The 18917-nt window shown below is 55.9% G+C and overlaps 1 protein-coding gene across 4 annotated transcripts in view; it reads right to left on the bottom strand.

The window, feature by feature from the left end:
• The window catches only part of NTN1 (netrin 1), a 174447-nt gene that overhangs the window by 57218 nt on the left and 98312 nt on the right, over positions 1-18917 (bottom strand). For all 4 annotated transcript variants that reach the window (XM_045797266.2, XM_045797265.2, XM_045797267.2 and 1 more), the window contains exon 3: positions 4853-5041. In XM_045797266.2, coding sequence (XP_045653222.1) covers positions 4853-5041 — 189 coding nt within the window. The remainder of the gene's footprint in view (positions 1-4852; positions 5042-18917) is intronic.

Below are 18917 nucleotides of genomic sequence, written 5' to 3'. Positions count from 1 at the left end.
GAGCCCAATGCAGGACTCAATCCCAGGACCCTGGGATCATGACCTGAGCCGAAGGCAGACGCCTAACCGACTGAGCCACTCACTGAGCACTGGGTTTTATACACAACTGATGAATTACTGAACTCTACATCTGAAACGAAAGATGTACTATATGTTGGCTAATCGAATTTAAATTAAAAAATAACATTGGAATTAAAAGGAACTTTGAAAATAAAAAAAAATAATAAACCTTCAAATGGTCCAATCTAGCTTGCACGCATGCACGCGTGCACACACACACACACACACGCACACACACACACACACAATGTAACCGTGATAACCATCCAATTCCCTGCCGTCCTCCGGACACTAGAACATCACGATGCACCAGCTAAGCTCCCAGCCTTGCCCGGCCAAATTCAATTTTTAAAAAAGCTTCAACAATCCCGTCTCACCCAGTTCTCATCAAGAGAGCCTTAAAAAAACATTTAAATTCATTGATAATAAATCCCCTGCCCCCCCGCCACCGTGAGCATCGCCCTTCTCATCATCAGCACAGCTCCCAGGCCTCACTCCTTACTCCCCAGTGCTTGGGTCTCATCTGGACTCATTCATTAAAACTGAATCTCTGGGGGCATCAGATTTTCAAATCTCCGGGCGATTCCAAGTGCAGCCAAGGGCAAGAACAAGTTAGAGAGAAATATACCGAGGATGCCCTTTAGTGAAGGTCGAGAATCAAGCGTGAGAAAGACATGGGGAGCCGCACATGGTGGTCAGGGGGCCAGAGGGGCGTGGCCCGAGGTGCCCACTTCCTCCCCGAGCTCTGGCAGAACTGCCGGAAGAAACAGAGGGTGGCTGGGAGCCTCAGGCGTGCACTGGCCAAGACGGGGCGAGGACCAGTGCGTGCCTGGGCCCCACGACCACCTGTGTCTTCCGAGGACCCGGACACCTTCTTGGCCGCCTGCATTTTGGCCGCGCTGACCGTGGCCTTGAAGGGGGGGTGGTGCGCAGGGCAACCGGTGAAAGAAAAGGGCTGCTCAGGGAGATGGGACCCAGGCCCTCTGTGCGGGGGGTGCCAGATGCAGTGGTTAATTTCTTCACTCTCATCACGATTCGGTTCACGGGAGACTCCCGGAATGTCTTTATCCATCACAGATGGTTTGGGAAGATGATAAATTAATATCGTTCAAATAGAGACACGGCTGGAATGGTCAAATGGCAGGGTCTTCTTTGCCCGCTCCAAAGAGAAAAAGCCCCCGAGTCTATAAAGAAGACAAATGGTAAACAAAACCGCCTATCTTTTGACAGATTCCAGGACGAGTATCGTTCACAAACCATTCTGCGGAGAAAAGGGAGAGATTCATCTCATCTGACTTTGTATAGGACCCAGCCCGCGCCATAATGAGGCCTTCCCAGGGCTGTGAAATTGCGCTGAATAGCCACGGACTGCAGCCGCCTGTGTCCCTGGGCATGTTTATCACGGCCCTTTGTATGCACCAGCCCGGCCAGCCCCGGTTTGGTTCTAAACCAGGGGAGGGGAGAAAGAACCCAACGAATTTGTTGCTATGAAACTTCCCCAATGGGGGGACTGCATAATAACGTTTGGAATCTGATGTCCTTGCTCCAAGCTGCTCTTGTCTGGGTCCACCCCTGCTCTAAATTGAGCAAGGTCGGGAGCCCAGCCAATCGCCAGCAGAGGCCTGGGTGGCCTCAGCCCCCTGCCTGGGGCTCCTCCCAGGTCCTGGGAAGTCAAGGGTAAAGAGGGCCCCAGTGGCCATTCCCAAGCACCCTCGGGTCAACTGCCAACTTGAGTCAAGCCTCTGCCAGTTGTCCCAGTTCCCCAGTGAAATGCCCCTGAAACAGAGCAAAGAAGTACATAACCAGAGGGTACAATGGGGCTCCCCGAGGTCAACCCGAGGAGGCTGCGGCCTGGGGTGGGTGCACGCCTACGGGGCTGCAGAGGCCTCTCTGTGCAACCCATCAGAGATCAAAATGCTGGGGCCGACTGCTTCCCTTAAACTGACACACCCTGGGAAGCCAAGACAGCGGACAGACAGGCAGATGGACTCCGTGGGGCTGGGATGGGGCCAGAGAGACTGCCATCTGAAGACCTCAGAGGTACACTGCCCTCTCTGCCGGCCTCTGACCTCCTGCAGCTGGTCCCCTCCCGCCCCCCAAGATCTCAGGGTCTCCAGCTGATGGCAAATGTTCCCATGAGTGAACAGAGGATTCAGTTCCCACTCGCCCAGAGGGGTTGACACCAGAAAAAAAGAGAGCAAAGGAGGAAGATCGAGAACGTTCCGCACTGAAGAAACCCTAGGACCTTTCAGCTCACGTTCCTCTTGCTCACCAATCAGAGAACAGATCGTTCAGGTAGTGTCTTTCCCCGCCAATCAGGAAGCAGGACCCGCCAGGTAGTGTCTTTCCCCGCCAACCAGGAAACAGGACCCGCCAGGTAGTGTCTCTCCTCATCAATCAGGAAGCAGGACCCACCGGCAGTGTCTTTCCCCACCAATCAGAAAGCAGGACCCTCCGGCAGTCTTTCCCCGCCAATCAGGAAGCAGGATCCGCAGGCAGTATCTCTCCTCACCAATCAGGAAGCAGGACCCTCCGGCAGTGTCTTTCCTCACCAATCAGGTGGCAGGATCCTTGTAGCATAGTCTTTCCCCGCCAGGCAGGAGGTACCAAGTCCCGCCCCCACCTGCCACGTTCCCCACGCAGGCGTCCTTCCGCGCAGAACCTGTCCTCACGTTTCTCTCTTCGTCGGGCTCTTCTCTCACGGTCCCACCGAGGCTGGGGGCAGCTGCTGTCCAAGGCTCCGAGGGAAGACAGAGCCACAAGGGCAGCCACAGCGTTTGAAATAAGAAGACAGGACCACACCCTCGTCTGCCCGCGCCTGTCCCGCCTGGCAGAGCCCCAGAGGATAACCTGCAGGTTCCTAGGACCCGGTGGCTTCGGGACATCTCACCCTGAGCCAGGAGAGGCCACAGGGGGCTCTTGCACCTCCCTGCAGCAACAGAGGAGAGGGAGGGGAGGCAAATGGCAAGATGACCAAGGCCTGCTCCCTCCTGCCTCTCCAGGGGACATGCCTTTCCTGCCCTGACGGCGCACGACCGCTGCCCTTCCATGCCCAGCTGAGACCCCCTCAACCATGGGCACAGGGCTGCCCACCTGAGTGGCCCCTGCTGATTAAAATTCCCTTGCCAAATCCCTAAGATCTATGTGCAACCCGTTGTTTACAAGACCTCGGCTTTGATTTCTTCTGTAAAGGGAAGACAACAGGCGAAGTAGGGGCTGGATACCTTCCAAGTACGGTCTCTGAAAACCCAAAGCCCTCTTTCTCCCTGGCCATGCTCCTGCTCATGCCTTCCTGCCACCAGAGGCGTTTCTGGGACCCTTCGCTCAGGCCACCTTCTCAGTCGGTCCCTGGTCCAAGTCTCCTGGAGGAGACTCACCTTAATTCACTGGTTTTGAATGTGGAAATAGCCGGGCTACTTTTAGGGGTAAACTTCTCTTGATAACCACCAGAGGCAGCCTTAAGTCCACAGATCTGGGAGGACAGCTCCCTTGTGTCTGGGGAGCCACCAGATTCATCCCTGTTCCTGGGGAACCGAAGGGATTCTTCCGGGAGGAGACAGGCTGGGAATCTGTTCCGTTTTGGAGAAAAGCATTCTCCACCAGCAGGGCCGGCTTCATGGTCCCGATGCTCAGAAGGGCACATGCTTGCTGTGGTTTAAAAATTCTTAGCAATTCCCGAACGAGAAGCCTCATGTTTTCACTTTGCGCCGAGGCCCACGAGTCACGTAGGCGGTCATAGGCACGAGTGCCCGACATCTGGCAGATGTCCTGATAAGAAGATACTCTGGCTTCATCCAAAGGCTAGGTGGTGGCCACAGATGGGTTTCTGGAATGCAGCTCCTCATCTGAGCCTGAGCCTGACAAGGCTTGGGTCTTGCCCGTGTCAGGGTCTACACAGGTCCGTGTCAGCATCCCGATCATGCTGGATGGTGGCCCCAAGAGCCCTTGGAGAGAAATCTCTTCTTGGGAACCCATGCTCTCGGCAAGCCCTGGATCTAGGCCTCAAGTTTTGGGCCTCGACAGCCCCGGTTCCTAGAATTCCCAAAAGCAAATGTGGGGTGAGGGGCCCCCCACATCTCCCCCCACAACGGCCCAAAGTTCCCTGGCATTTCAACAGCTCCTCTCAGTCATCTGACCATTGCTTCATTTTTGTGAGGGGGAGAAAACACAACAGCAGAAAGTGAAAACATTCCCGCTCGCTCCGGTGAACTAAAAGAGTCTCCGGTCTCCCTTTAATTTTTTTGTCCTCAGAGGGAAAGCTGTTTGCAGGTGGATTAAATGTTCCTTCTGAGACCCTGCCCCCGAAGCCGCTGACCTCCCTGCGACTGTGACCGTGTGTGTCTGTGTGAGTGCGGGGGGAGGGGGGGACACGGGGAGGGAGGGGATGGGGTGGGGGGGGGCACACACACATCCAAAGAAATACGTCTTCGTGGTTTGGGTAAAAGAGGGCCCTTTGTGCCGCCGGTAAGCCCTGCGAACATGACCCCCGCCCTGTGGTATGCGGCACACCTGTGCAGGCGAGCAGCCGGGCGGGGGCGGGGACCCTGCACCGTCGCAGGGATCACACCTTCTCCTTTCTTCTCCTTGGGGCCATGTCTCCATCGCCCCTTTGTTTCGGCTTACACCCCCAAATACCAGGGAGGCTGTGCGTGCATGTGTGCGTGCGCGCCCGCCAGCGACAACAACACGGTCCCGGTCAAGGCCGGTTTGCGGCAGGACAAGGAAAAGGCAAAGCAGGAGGACAGAAGAGAGGACAGGAGGACCCGGTTCCCGAGGCCCCGCCCCTGCCTACCTTTGCAGGCCTTGCGGTGGGTGATGGGCTTGCCCATGTCGCGGTAGTAGCCCTCCTTGCAGTAGTGGCAGTGGCGGCCGGCCGTGTTGTGGCGGCAGTTGAGACAGACGCCCCCGCTCTTGCGCCCCGACAGCTTGTACAGCTCCATGTTGAAGCGGCAGCGCCGGGCGTGCAGGTTACAGTTACAGGCTGCGGGGAGGCAGGGAGAGGTGTCAGGGCGGGGGCAAGGGAGGGACTGGCCCCAGCCTCCCCCCAGGGCCGCGGCTGGGCCGCCGTCCTTCCCCGGGAGCTTCTCCTCGGCTCCTCTGTTTGCACCTACCAGCCACCCAGCAATCCCTGAGCCCCAGCCAAGGGCCCTGCTTCCCTCTCATATGGAGACTGTTCATGCCCACCCACCACGCTGCCAGCCCCCCCATCTCACACACACACACACCCCTTCAAGTTGGGAGGGGGACTGGCATCCTCCTTGTGCCCCAATCCTGATTGCAAGGGGCCAGTGGCGTCCCTCCCCCCATTCAGATGCGGAGACCTTACCCCAGCAGCTGAGAACAGGACTGTGTTTGGGGACCTGGCCTTTACAGAGCCGATTACATCAAAATGAGGCTCTGAGGGTGGGCCCTCCCCCAATCCGACTGGAGTCCTTATAAGAACAGGCAGTTTGCACACAGGGACGTGCACACACACAGAGGAGAGGTGATCTGCAAGCCGAGCAGAGAGGTCCCGGGAGAAGCCAACCCTGCTGACACCTTGGCCTTGGCCTTCCAGCCCCCAGCACCAGGAGAAAGACATGTGTGTTGATTAAGACCCCAGCCCGAGGTTTTCGGTGACAGCAGCCCGAGCAGATTCCTGCTCTGTTTCCAGGGCTTTCCGCTCTGGGCCAGCACACTGTCCCCTCCCTTGAGCTCGGCCACCAGACTATCTTCTTCTGCCGCTGCTCCACAAGCCACCAAGGGATCAGGGGCCGGCCACACTGGGGTTTCCTTCCCACCTTTCCCTCAGGCATTCTCTTATCTGGTTTCGCTCCTGCCTGGCCCTGCTTCCCTTCCCACCGCCACTGAGCAGGAGATCTGGGCTCCGATCTGAGGATGTCCGTCACCAGCTGAAAGTCTTTCAGTGGCCCTCCCGTTTTTTCCTCTGGGTAAAATCTCAATCAGTTGTGACACCCTCGGGGCTCCGAATAAGCTGGTGGTGCTTCTCCCCACGCCCCTCCTTAGCTCTGCTCACCCTCTCACCCCGCTCTGATGCTTGAGCTGTCCCCAACTTTTTTCAGCTTCTAGAGCATGCCATGCGTGAGGACTCCTTGCCTGCCCACTCCGTGGCTTGGAGGATGCACTTCTCCCCAGACCCCCTCCTCATCTGCTTGCAGCCTTCTTATCCTCCACGCCTTGGTGCCACTGTCTGTCCTTGACCCATATTCCTTCCACCACCACCACCACCCTGGGCATCCCGTGCACCCCCTCAGACCACCCCTGCTTCTGCGGGCTCCAACCTCTAGGATAACTCCGGCTTCCATCTGGTCTACTCCTGCTCTTCTGCTAAGTTTGTTTCGAATCGCATTTTTATGGAATGTCTAAAGAAATGCTTAGTGCCAGACACTTGATAAACACAAGCAGAAAAGAGGCGGGGGGAAACGCACTCAGATTTGCAGCAACCACTGTTAACACAGGGGTCGTCCCTTGCAGGCTTTCACTAACGTTTGCTCAGCTGTGGCGCTCTGTCATTCTTTCCTACCGACGTGGGTCATACTCTGCATCTCCCTCCGTGGCCTATTTTCTCAGAGCGATGAACATCTTTTAATGCCAGATACCATTCTGCGCAATTGTGAAAGGCTGTCCTGTCTCCCCTGTACTGGTGCATGTAATGGGCTCTCTGGAATCCCCAGTGGGTGCATTTCAAAGTGGGGCCTCCCCGGGGGCTGGGCGGTCAGGTTGTTCCGGCTTTGTCACTATACAAACACCCCCAACAGTAACCACCTTTGGACGTGCACATTTGTGCTCTGCTCTGACAGCTGCTGCCCAGTGAGTTTCTCAAGACAGCACGCCCAGGGTAACTTCTGGATCCGCATGTTTTTAACTCAGGATCCAAACTGCTGAATTGCCCTGGAGAAAGGCGGTCTTAGCGTCCAGCCCCTCCCAGCAGGATCTGAGAGCTACTGTCGCACTACACCCCTGAAGAAAACAACAGTACCCCTTTGCTATCAGTACTCTTTATTTTTCATCTCCGCCAATTCATCTGGAAAACACACACACACGATTTTAATTTGTGTGTCTCTGGTTACCAGTGAGGTTGGACATTTCCCCATGTGTTTGTTTTTCTTTATATTTCTCTCGCTCACTCTCTCTTTTTTTTTTTTTCGTGCATTGCCTGTTCATGCCATTTGCCCACTTTTCAAATAAGGTGGGTTTTTTTTTCTTATAACATCTAATGCTCTTATAAATGATGGACTAAAAACTACGTGCCTTTTCTCCCACACAAGCTGCACAAATTTGTACCAGCTTCTTATTACTTTTGTGATTAAAAAATATACATTTGCTTCTTTAACTTTTCTCTCTGACGTTACAAGTTTCTTTAGGTGTTCTTGCTAAAGGCATGCCCATTAGTCACTCAGCTGACAAGGAGAGAAGGACTTGGCTTAAGAGGAGGCACTGTGGGGGCCACAAGAGGAAAGATTCAGCTCACACCTGAGTCTGGAAGCAACCGGAAGGCAAATTAGGCCAGAGAATGATTCCTGAGAGCCTCACCAAGGATCCCTCAGCACCTCCAGCTTCTGGCTCAGCCACGCCTCTCCACCAGCACAGGGGACGGTCACGCATACACACATACATCCACTGTCCCTTTGGACTCCCTCAGCCAGACAGAGGTGCTGCAGGCTGCTCAGGGTTAAGTGACCTACCAGCTCAGGACCACCAAGGCAGGAAATGGGGGCCCAGGACTAGAACCCAGGTCTTCTGGCTCCTGGCCCACTACCCCCAAGGGAAGGACCCACATCTCTGGAAGGAACAGCGGGGACTACAGCACAGAATCTGGACCTTTCCTACTGGCACAGAAGTCACAGGGCCTGGCACACCTGCCTAGGGACAGGGATCTGGGAAGATCACTCAAGTCTGGCTTCCTCAAGGCTCTCTCGTACCAGGAAAAGCCTTACTAGCAGGATCTTCTGGTCCTTCTTAGAGGCAGATGCTCATACTGTGTCCTCCTCTGTAAAGACAGTGCCAGCTGTCCCCTAGCCCCCCCCCCCAAGGGGCTGCCTGAACCTCTGAGCCCCTCCAGGGAGCTCAGCAACCCCCTTCCCCGCCCCAAGGGGAACCCCTGGGTGATCTCTCTTCCATATGCACCTTACACCAACAAAAGGTTCTTCCCAAACAACCAGTCACACAAAAGAAAGCTCAGAGGCCAAACATCAAAAGGCAGGGCTCCCCTCCCTCCCACCTCCTCTTGGAGCTGTCAGGGGACATCAAGTGGCGATTGCCTACGTTCAGGCTTCTGCAAAGTATTTTACGGCTTGTTTTCTTTTCTCTGTGTTTTATTTTCTCTGCACAAATGGAAAAATGCATCAGGCAAAGCAGCCCCCATCTGGGTCCCTCCGCTCCACACAGAGATGTCACCTCACTCCCAGCTGGGCCCCAGCCCCTTCCTCAAAAAGACACCTTAATCCCTCATGCCTTCCTGTTTATCTCCTGCCTCTCTTGGAGGCAAAAATATTGGGTATTAGTTTCATTATCAGATTTCAAGGAGGAAAGGAAAGGGTAGCTTTGTGAGAACAGAGAGGTCAGCCAGGGGGAGAAGGGGGCAGGGGCAGCACAACTTCTGAGGAAACTCCAGGAGCCAGGACCAGGAGCCCTGCAGGCTCTGCATCCTGTCCAGGGGTCCCCCAGCCACCCAGAGAGAGCTGGTCTGGTCTGGACCCCAAGTTCCATGCCCTCCTTCCCCCCCCCGCCCCCAGCCAATTCAAGTCAACATACACCTGAGTGCTCCAGCTACATGCCAGGCCCTATGCCCCAGGCCATGAGGGAGACAGGGATGGACAATGCATCCCCAACTGTCCAGGGGCTCCCTGTCTGACAGAAGGAGGGGGCAGACGAGGGCTCTTGGCAGCAAGCTTTCAGATTAAGTAGGACAAATGCTCTCCTGAGCGGTGCTGGTTCCTTGAGGACAGGACAGTGTTTGCCCTTACATCCTCCAGCCCAGAGCAGATCTCAATATATTTTCATGTACAATTAAGAAAGAGCAAAAGTAGGAAAGTCAGAAAGTAGATGATGGATGGTTGAGTGGGTAAGTGAATAGATGAATGGGTGGATGGCTGGGTGGATAAGTGGATGGACGGATGAATGGATGGATGGATAGGTGGGTGTGTGGGTGGGTGTGTGGACAGGTGGATGGTGGACGGACAGACGGATGGATGGATGAATGGGTGGATGGATGGATGGATGGATGGATGGATGGATGGATGGATGGGTAGGTGGATGGATGAATGGATGGATGGATGGATGGATGGATGGATGGATGGATGGATGGATATGTTGGTGTGTGGGTGGGTGGATGGATGGGTGGATGGATGGATGGATAGATGCATGGATGGATGGAAGGATGGAAGCATGAACGAATTGATGAACGCATGGGTAGATAGGTATGTACATGGATGGGGGCATGGATAGAAAGAGGACAGATGGAGAATTGTGTGGTCTGCTTGGACCACATCCCGACAAGATACAGCTTTGTAACATTTGTGACATTTCTTTTATTATTGCTTTGAGCTACTTAAAACTTGTCTTGCTGCTTTCACTCACCAGTGTATCTTCCGTCTGCTCAAGTAGACTACAATGCTTTAAGGAGAAAAACCCACATTTAGGATGCCCTGGATTCCTCCCAGGACCCCAAGGAGGACCTGGTACACCATAAGGACTGAATCTGCATCCATGGGTTTGATGAGTTTACCAAAAACAGGTGTTGGCCATCTCCTGAAAGACCTGATAAACTAACTCCCAATGCCCATGTGCCCCCCCCCCATACACCTCCCTGGGATAGCCCAGGTCCAGAAAGGATCCTGCAAACATTGCTAAGCTGTATCCTGGCCCTGGTCCCCTAAATTTCACACGACTCAGGGGTTCTCAGTGGAACAGCAAGGCCTCCTCAGAGCTCTGGACTGGGGTCAGGGGCCCTCCTATGCTCTCCCAGCACAGGGGATCACTCTTTTTTCCTCCCTTCTAGGGCAGTTCTTCTAAGAAGGTGACCCCAAGTTATTGCTCTAGCAAAATAAGAGTTTTATTTCTTTTTAAATTTTTTCAAAGATTTTATTTATTTGAGAGAAAGAGAGAACACAAGAAGCGAGAAGGGGCAGAGGAAGAGGGAGAGGCAGGCTCCCCATTGAGCAGGGAGCCTGACTTGGGGCTCGATCCCAGGACCCCGAGATCATGACCTGAGCTGAAAGCAGCCGCTTCACCGACCGAGCCCCCCAGGCGTCCCCCAGCGTAGGAATTTTAGATTTACATATCTGCAGCTAAATCGTCCGAAGTAACTGGCCCACATTGGCACCGTCCACAAATTGGAGGCGGTGTATGGAGGAAACCAGTCCTAGCCCTGGGATGCCCATCCCCGGGGAAGCACAGCCCTCAGATCCACCAGGATTATCGACAAATCTCTACACATCCAGGCCCCAGGGGCAGGCTGGGGCAACACTTCCTTCGCCGACTTTGTCTGTGTGCTGGCTAGGGACCACGAGACTCGCTCAGCACGTGCAAAGTGTTCACAAGCTCCCTGGGGGTGGGGCTCTCGGTTCCCCGAGGGGACAGTTTTGCACACCCCCCCACCCCTGGCAGACAGCTGACAATGTCCACAGACATCTTTGGTTGTCACAACTGGGGGAGGGGCTCCTGGCATCTACAGGATGGAGACCAGGGATGCTGGTACGAGTCCTACCAGGCAGAGTTCCCAGCCCAAAATGTCAGTAGGACCAAATGTGGGAAAGCCTGGGTTAGAGAGATTGTAATGGTCTCACCCACGGGAGCTTGTATTTATGGCTGGCTAAGATGCTATTCTCTAAGAGCAGACCACACCTTGAATATTGCCCAGCGGGTGACAAACGAGTTCGCCCCTTCAGCATACGCCTGGAGCCTTTGAACGGACGGACGGGAGCTGGCTGAGTGCAGGGGAGAGAGCAGCAAACAGGGCAGAGTCCCGCCCTTAGCCCTCAACCCTCAGCGTGCTTCTGCCTCAGAGGGGAGAGGGACAGTGGTCTAGCAACGGCACAGGAAATCCATCGGGCATGTCCAAGTGTCCTGAGTGCCGTAAGGACTGACAGTCAGGGAGAGCATTCTGCATGGCCCCTCTGGGGACCGATGCACACGGGGCAGGACTTGAGAAGAGAACCAGGACACAGACGGAACATTCTGGCTGGCCAGCGCTGCCCCAAATGCGACCTGCACCGTGGGGGGAGGGGTCACCTGGGCATTGGTTCAAATGCAGATTTGGCTTCAGGAGGTCTGGGGTGGGCCTGGGGGTCTGCATTCCTGACAAGCTCCCAGGCTAGCGGACCAGGAACTAAAGCAAAAGAAATGGGTCGGAACATAAGCCGCTCGCTGGAGAGGGAGCCGGCAGGGAGACGATGGGTAGAGTTCATGGTCTGTGCTGGGGCCGCAGGCAGAGGTCTGGTTTCGAAAGAAACTACTCCTTGGACGATTGGTTCAGAATGAGGCAAATATTTGAGTTGTTTTTAAGAGTTCGAGCTTGTATACCCTTTGATCTGTTACTCTGCTACTCCATCTGGTATCCTATTTATTTAGAAATGGTTTGACCCTTGTTTATAAATCTTCAACGCTTTCCGCCCTCTGTGGCGTGTTGTCTGAGACCAGATCTCAGCTTCTCCTGAGGTGCCCAGGCCGGGCTGTCGCCTCTCTCCACACCCCCTCACCAGAGATGTCAACCCGCCAGAGACTACAAGCGGTGACTGGCTGGGGTGAGCCAAGCAGATCGAGACATTGCTAAGAGACTAGAAGCATCACACGCGAGCAGCTTGGCTCCAGTCAAGGCCCTAGGGTTTGCGATCATCTGAGGGGTGCCTTGCCTCAATTTTAATTTAAAGGCCATTGAAAAGCCTCGCCTGGACATAACCAGGAGCACTGGACAACTGTCGAAAGAAGGGAGGGAAAGGGCGCCTGGGTGGCTCAGTCACTTAAGTGTCTGCCTTCAGCTCAGGTCATGATCTCAGGGTCCTGGGATGGAGCCCCGCGTGGGGCTCCCTGCTCAGCGGGGAGTCTGCTTGTCCCTCTCCCTCTGCCCCTCTCCCCTGCTGTGCGCTCTCAAATAAATAAATAAAATCTTTAAAAAAATGCGTCAGGAAGCACACCTGCCACGGGGTTGACACCGTACACTTTGGAGCTCTCAAGGCTGTGCCCCCTTCCTCCTTCTCTTGAGCTCTGGTTGGCAATTCAAGGAGCCACTCACACACACACACACACACACCCGCAAGACCATGTGACGGTTGTCAAACGCGGGTGCAGAGAATCACTGAGATTGCCTACCAAAACCCAGATGGCTGAGCCCCAGCCCTGGAAGTTTCTGATTCAGGTAGCCAGCCCGATGGGTAGGCTGTAGGTGGGGTGAGAGGGTCTGTCCTGCTGACCACTTGGGGCATCCTGTAGCTTCCACCTGCTCGAGGAGAAGGTGATGGGGGGCGGGGGGGGGCAGCCGACAGGACAGTGGCGACCTGTGTCTTCCAGAAGGAAAGGGTGTAGCAAGGATACTCAGTGGGGTATTGGGCAGAGGAAACCATTCTGAGGAAGAGAACGAATCCACTTTTGGGCATGTGGGGGGTCCCGGTGGGGGGGCTTGGCGGTCAGCAGCAGGGATCTTGGCTGGTGGGCTCGGGAGCCCCGCCAAAGCCACACTCTCACGGGGAGGAGCCCCAACCACCCCCCCAGGTCTCTCTGACGAGCCTCCTCTCGGTGGACAGAAGGCCCGCAGAGCCACGGCGTGGTTTTGTGGTTTGGGGTGTTTTTTTTTTTGTTTTTTTGTATTTTGTTTTTAAAAGCTCCAACTTTGACCCCGGGACCTGTGCTTTATCTCCAATATCAGAAACAGAATCTATAAGAAGTGGGTCAAGGCGGTCAGAAAAACGACTGTAAAAACGGAGTGGGAAACCAGGTCCCGCGTCAGTCAAGGAGGCCGGAGTTCCCAGCAGCCACGGAGGGCTTTAGATGGTTTCTGATAAAGTCCCCGGAGATAAGTGGCCTGTGTTTGCGGAGGGCTTAGAGAGCTTTAGCCCCGTCTGCACACAAAGGGGCCCTCTGTCAACAGGCCTTCGGGCCACTAATAGGGCTGAACAAACACTAGGCGTAACAAGCTCTTCACACCTGTGGGGCTTGGGAAAGGCGGGCCCCTTTGTCAGGATGTCAGACAAAAGAGCAGCTGGGAGCCGTCCCCCCCTCCCAACCCAGCCAGACCCTCTCCGGCTGCTGGAGAAGGACACACTGGGAGCGGGGGACAGAGCTGAGGTCTGTGGGGCTCACCCCCTTCTTCCAGCACAAACGAACGTGGACTCCAGCTGGGCAGGGAGAGGGCCCATCATGGGCCCCCCTCCCAACGTCAGGCTGATGGGGAGCTGGGGCTGGGGGTCAGGGGTACCTGGGTGAGTGGCCCCCGCTGTCCCCCAGGCACAGCCACGGCCTGCTGGGGCGACCGGCCCCTCCTTAGTGGACCGTGCAGGGCCACCCCCCGAATCGGCTTGACCTCCCCGTCACTTTTTCCACTGACTTTTTCTCTCTGTAAACATCTTAGCGTTTTCTTCCCTCTGCCCTTTTTTGGCTGCTCTGCTTTCCCTCAGGCTTTGACGCCATAGCTCTTCACGCTGCCCAGGCCTTTTCGCCGCTAAGGCATAACTCAGGATTCCTCCTGCGCAAACATCCTCGTCTTCGCAGGCGGGTAGGCCCCTCTCAGTGGAGGAAATGCCCTTGTTCCTCAGATCCTCCCTCCTGGCCGTTCCAGAGCCCCGCCCCAGGCAGCCGGGTGGAGGGGGCCCTGCCCTGTCACCTCCTCCCCCGGGGGGGGGGGGGCACTCCAGCCCTGGCCCACTGTGTGGCATTCCGGATTCCAGTGGCCCTCCTTCCCAAATCCCCCTTCAGGCTCCTCTCACCTTGTTGCTGCCCTGTTCCGGAACCTTCCAGGCCCTATTCTGGAACCTTCGGGGCCCTGTTCTGGAATCTTGGGGGGGGGTGCTGGGGGTTGGCCCACTAAGTACAAGATGCAAACTCCCTTGCCCTCAGGGGTATTACTGGCTGCAAAGCAGAGGTCCAGAGACTAGGGTGTCTTGCTTCCTCCTTACAGCAGGACCCTGTATGAACGCCCCCACCCTATCCCCATTCTCAGCCAAACTGGGAAAGGGGACGTCATCCCCCAAGGGCGAAAACAGGATCTTGAAGCTCTTGCGGGCTTTCAGTGTTTCCTAGTTTACCCTCCAGTCGAAGAGATGAGAAAAATGCAGCCCCAACCGGCGAAGGGACTTTGCCAAGGACCTGGAACTCGTTAAGGGCACTCCTAATTCAGGGCTCTTTCCAGACCTCCAGCACGCGAGGGTGGCATGGTCGTGGGCAGGACGGAGCTTGATAAACCCCCGCAAGGCTGCTGGAACGCATTCCCGAAGGCCATGAAGTTTCTCGAAGTGGAAGCTAGGTCATCCGAGCAAAGCTTCCCCACCAGGCTTTGGTGGCCACGGAATCCTCTTTGCCTTGTGGCTTGTCCGCCCTGCCCGGAAGGGGCTGCCTTCCAAGCCCGCTTCCCCAGAGGTGGCGTGCACACTCCCTGTGTTTTATTAAACGGACATATGAGGGCTGATTTGCCAGCCACGCTGGCCAAGCCTGGCCCCTGGCTCCCTGGAGTCATTTCCCATCTGTAATGGGTCCCATCACCGGATCTGGCACATGCCGGGCTGGAGATGTGAGGCCGGACTCCAGCGGCCATGGGAGAGGCTGGAGGCGAGGGAGCTTTAATGACTTGCAGGGCGTTCTGCCCCCGTGACACCCGGCGGAAACTCATCCGACTCCCGGGACACCTTTCCCATTCTCGTCACCGCTGACCCACGGGCAGCGTCCCTCCTGGGCTGGACCTGTTGTTTCAACTCTGACTTGGGCTTGAAGGTCTGGAGACCGGCCTAACCTGCCGCCCAAACCGCTCCAGGGATGTGACACAGCACATGGCGCCTGGTGAGCCCAGGAGCCAGAGTGCCCTGCCCGTGGATGATGGGGACAGGCTGAAAGTGGGCTCCTGCCGTGGGGGGGGGGGGGGTCACGTCGGGTCAACACTGAATGCACTCTACCAACTAGGGTTGCCAGATTCAGCAAATAAATATATGGGGACGCCCAGTTACAGTGGAATTTCAGCAAATACTTTCTGGTGAAAGTATGTCCCAAGTGTTGCAAGGCTGTCCTATCTGCAGTACCTTCCAGACCCCCATCAGATGGGTGCTTTGCCTAAAATGTGTGATTTTTACATAACAGCTTTTTTTTTTTTTAATCAAAGGCAGCTGTGACCCGCTGGGCATCCGTGAGTCCCACCAGAGGGTGGCAGGGGGGTCCCGAGCTTCAGCAGGAGTGGGAGGGAAGAGGTCTGCTCAGGCTTTTCTGCACTCTCGCGGCTGCCTGTGGCTTCCATTCCTGCTTGCTCAATGCCAGCCTGTCTTTTCTCAGTCACTCCCCTTTCCACATCTGCTCGATGAGGACAGAGATCGCATGTCTGAGGCCACGTGGAGATGTGACAGGAGGGGCAGACCTGCTCATCTCATGTCCCCCAAAGTGTCCTCCTGGCCGTGGACACCACCATCAGTGCTGAGCGGACAGCCCGCCTCTCTGCCCCCACCAGGCTCTGTGGGGGCTCGCTGCTCCCCAGCATGCCCCAATTTCCCATGCAAAGATCCACGTGGAACCAGACTGCCATTTAGGGGGAAACAGGGGGGAGGAAGGCAATTATGATCAGAACGGCCCAAACTCTTTACCAGTTTTCGTCGGGACATGCTTTGCAGTGGAGTGGACCCACAACTCTGCACCCCCATTCTGAATCCAGTTATTGTAACCAAACCAGCGGGTATCACGTATCTAGATATCGGTAAAGTGTTCACGAGATCACAGTTAAAGGTTTTAATCCAGCATCATGTCACTGAAGAATGTAGGTGGCCGACCACAGGACAGAGGGAGTGGTAAGGAATGGAAGATGCCAGCTGGCTAAGGATAGGAGGGGTCACCCTGGGGAAGAGAGTGATCTCGCCACTTCTGGAGGCATTCAAGTAGAGAGACAAAATTCAGGAGATTCTAGCTCTGAGAAGGAGGCAGAACAAGGCTGATAAAGCCCCTTCCAACTCAGCCTTGGAGGAGGCACTGTTCTGCCTCTGGGCGGGGAGATCCTTCCAGGTTTGAGGCTAGGACCAGCCTGCTGACCATTCTTACACATGCGTTGGTAGAAGGGGGGTCTTGAAAAAATCTTCCAGTCTGTAACTGACCCTGAGTCCTTGAGGTAGGGACTGTGCATGGCTGAAGGAGACAGCGGAAGCGGGCACATATAGGGGGTTTATTTGCAGAAAAAAACCCAATGGTGCTTCTGGGATGATGTCCTAGTAATCCAGGGAAAATGGCCCCGGGGACTTAAAGTCACCTCCCCCTCCTGGGCAAATGTTGGCTCTGCTGCAGAGCATCACCTGCCTGGCACTCAGATTGGTACAGTGACAGCAGGACAGTGGGGGCTTAGCTAAAAAACAAAAACAAAAAACGAAACCAGCCAGTCTTTCAGGGTTTCAAAGGCTTTAGGGCAGACAGATCTTCCGTGGAAATGCCCCAACACAGCTGTATGAGGCTGGCACCTCCACGACGTCGGAGCGGGACGTACGGGTTGCTGAGCCCTTTGAACATCTCCCCTGGCTTTCCGAGCCACCCCAGTGGCTTGCTGGCTCTATCGGGCTGAAACTCCCAGGGAAGAACCAAACAAGGGACCGGCCCTTACAGGAAAGAGGAGGGTCCTTTCCTGAACAACCCCTTCACCCTCCTCTTCCAAATTGTTCCGAGTGCCAAGAGCGGGGCCCAACACCTCCCTCTGAAGGAGAAGGTGGGCAAGGGGTGGGAGCAGAGGGTGGGAGGCATTCCTCATAGAGGGAACAGCTGCTTCCAGGCCACCTGGGCCCATTTCAGATACAAAGGACAGCAGGACAGTGACCCACCTGGGGCCCGTCTCCGTACACCCAGGTGAGCCCCAGACATCGCGACCTCTCCTGAGGTTGTCCCTCACTCAGCTGCTTCCCACCCCTGAGCCATGTCCCCCCAGGCCAGGTAAGCCATGGTGGGGGAGTGAGGGATGTCCGTGAAAGGTGCAAAGGCCTCTGGAAGGGTCCCCCGACCCCGAAGCCAGCTAGTGACCGCAGAAACATCTCCTCGTCCCCTTCCTCTCTGTAAGGGGAGGGAGACGAGAGCACAGATGGAGCGCCTGGACTAGTACATTCCCTCTCTCAAACTCCCCACACCCTATGGTTTTTACTTGCATCTCACCAGAAGAAGCCATAAAATAAAAGACATGGAGGACTAAGGAGGCTTAATTTTATTGTCGTCCTGACAGCCTCACAAACATCCCATTTTCCAGGCGAGGATGTCGAGGCCCCGGGCAGAGCCCACAGGGGCCCCTGCTCAGCTCCTGCTCTGAATCCTGGCACAGGCCTCAGGTCCCAGCTGCAAACGGTGGGGCTCAGCCCTTCCCCTTGGACCTCCACGGTGACTCAGGTGGCTTTGCAACCAGAACTATTTAAAGCACAGCTGAGTTGGACGGGGGTTGCTTTGACAATGGTACCCCTCAGGTAAAGTCTTTGGAAAAGTTCTTTTTTTGCCCTAAAACGAGGGGGTTTGGGAACCAGACAGGTTCCTTGCACAAGGAGAAGGGGGGGGCCTGCAAGTGAACGCCCCACATTTCTTGGCCCTGATGCTTCTGGCTGCTTTGGATTTGGCTAATTCCCTGGGCGCCCTCTGTAATTCCACAGTAATGTGGCTTTAATTGTCCCCAAAGCGGGCCATTCTTTCTTTATTGTGCAGTAAATTTCCCTCCAGAGTTCGGATTTCATCCGCCTGCCCCAAGCCGGGGAGCCAGAAGCCGGGCTGGCCTCGGGGGCCAAGCACCGCTGTCCTCACCACTGCCCTGCCTCTGGTGTCCTGGTCGGGCGGCCCTCGTCTGTCCCCTCCCCCCCCCCAGCCTTGGCCCGCACTGGGACCCGAGATGGCCGGGCGGCCGGCTGTCAGGACCCCCGGGGATGGGAGTGCACAGTGGGCAGGAGGCAGGGACACTGGTCTGTGGTTCTGTCTGGAAAACCAATTAGCTTCACAAATGCAAACAAGCTGCTATCACGGGATTCATTCGGGCTGCAGTCCGGGCGAGGGACGAGGTTTCACGTCTGCTTCACCAGCAAACGCCACTGAGGCAGGAGGGAGGTGCTGAGACAGGGCTCAGGGGCCTGCTCGCATCGTGTACCCATGCGACCGACCGTGCAAACGGCCGGGCCCCATCACCCGGCCTCCGGCTGCTCCGCCTGTTGGTAAAGGGAGCAGGAATTAGGAACACTCTCTTATCAGATGAGATAAGGCTTGTAACGCACAGTGAAGAAGGTGAGCCTCGAGCCGGGTGCCTGCATTCAAATCCCACCTGTCACACCAGCACAGCGTTCTTGACCTTGGGCTTGCCCGTGAACCTCTCTGTGCCTCGGTTCCCTTCTCTGGAAATGGGGGCCACAGTGATGTCCATCTGTTCCCCAGCAAACACAGGACCAGTACCAAAGTTACTAGCATCCCTCAGACAGCACTGGTGAAGGCATCCGTGGGAAACCTGCACGCAGGAGACACAAGGCTCAGACAGGGGCCGTGCCCTGCCTGGGTCCCTCATGGGGAGACAGCAATGCACTCAGCACACTCTGCCAGGGGAATGTCTCGAGGGCCCTCGAGGTTTAAAACGCGACAATTCCAGCCCTGGCCCCGCGTGGTTTGTGCCCAGGGTTTGAAGGGATTCTCACTGTCACGATCTTTCTGGAAAGACGCCGCCTAGAACAGAGGCGAGA

The sequence above is a fragment of the Ursus americanus genome, chromosome 14, assembly GCF_024610735.1.
Source record: "Ursus americanus isolate L20-20 chromosome 14, mUrsAme1.1.p, whole genome shotgun sequence".
Classification (NCBI taxonomy): Eukaryota; Metazoa; Chordata; class Mammalia; order Carnivora; family Ursidae; genus Ursus; species Ursus americanus.
This window is presented reverse-complemented; position numbering and strand designations above follow the sequence as displayed.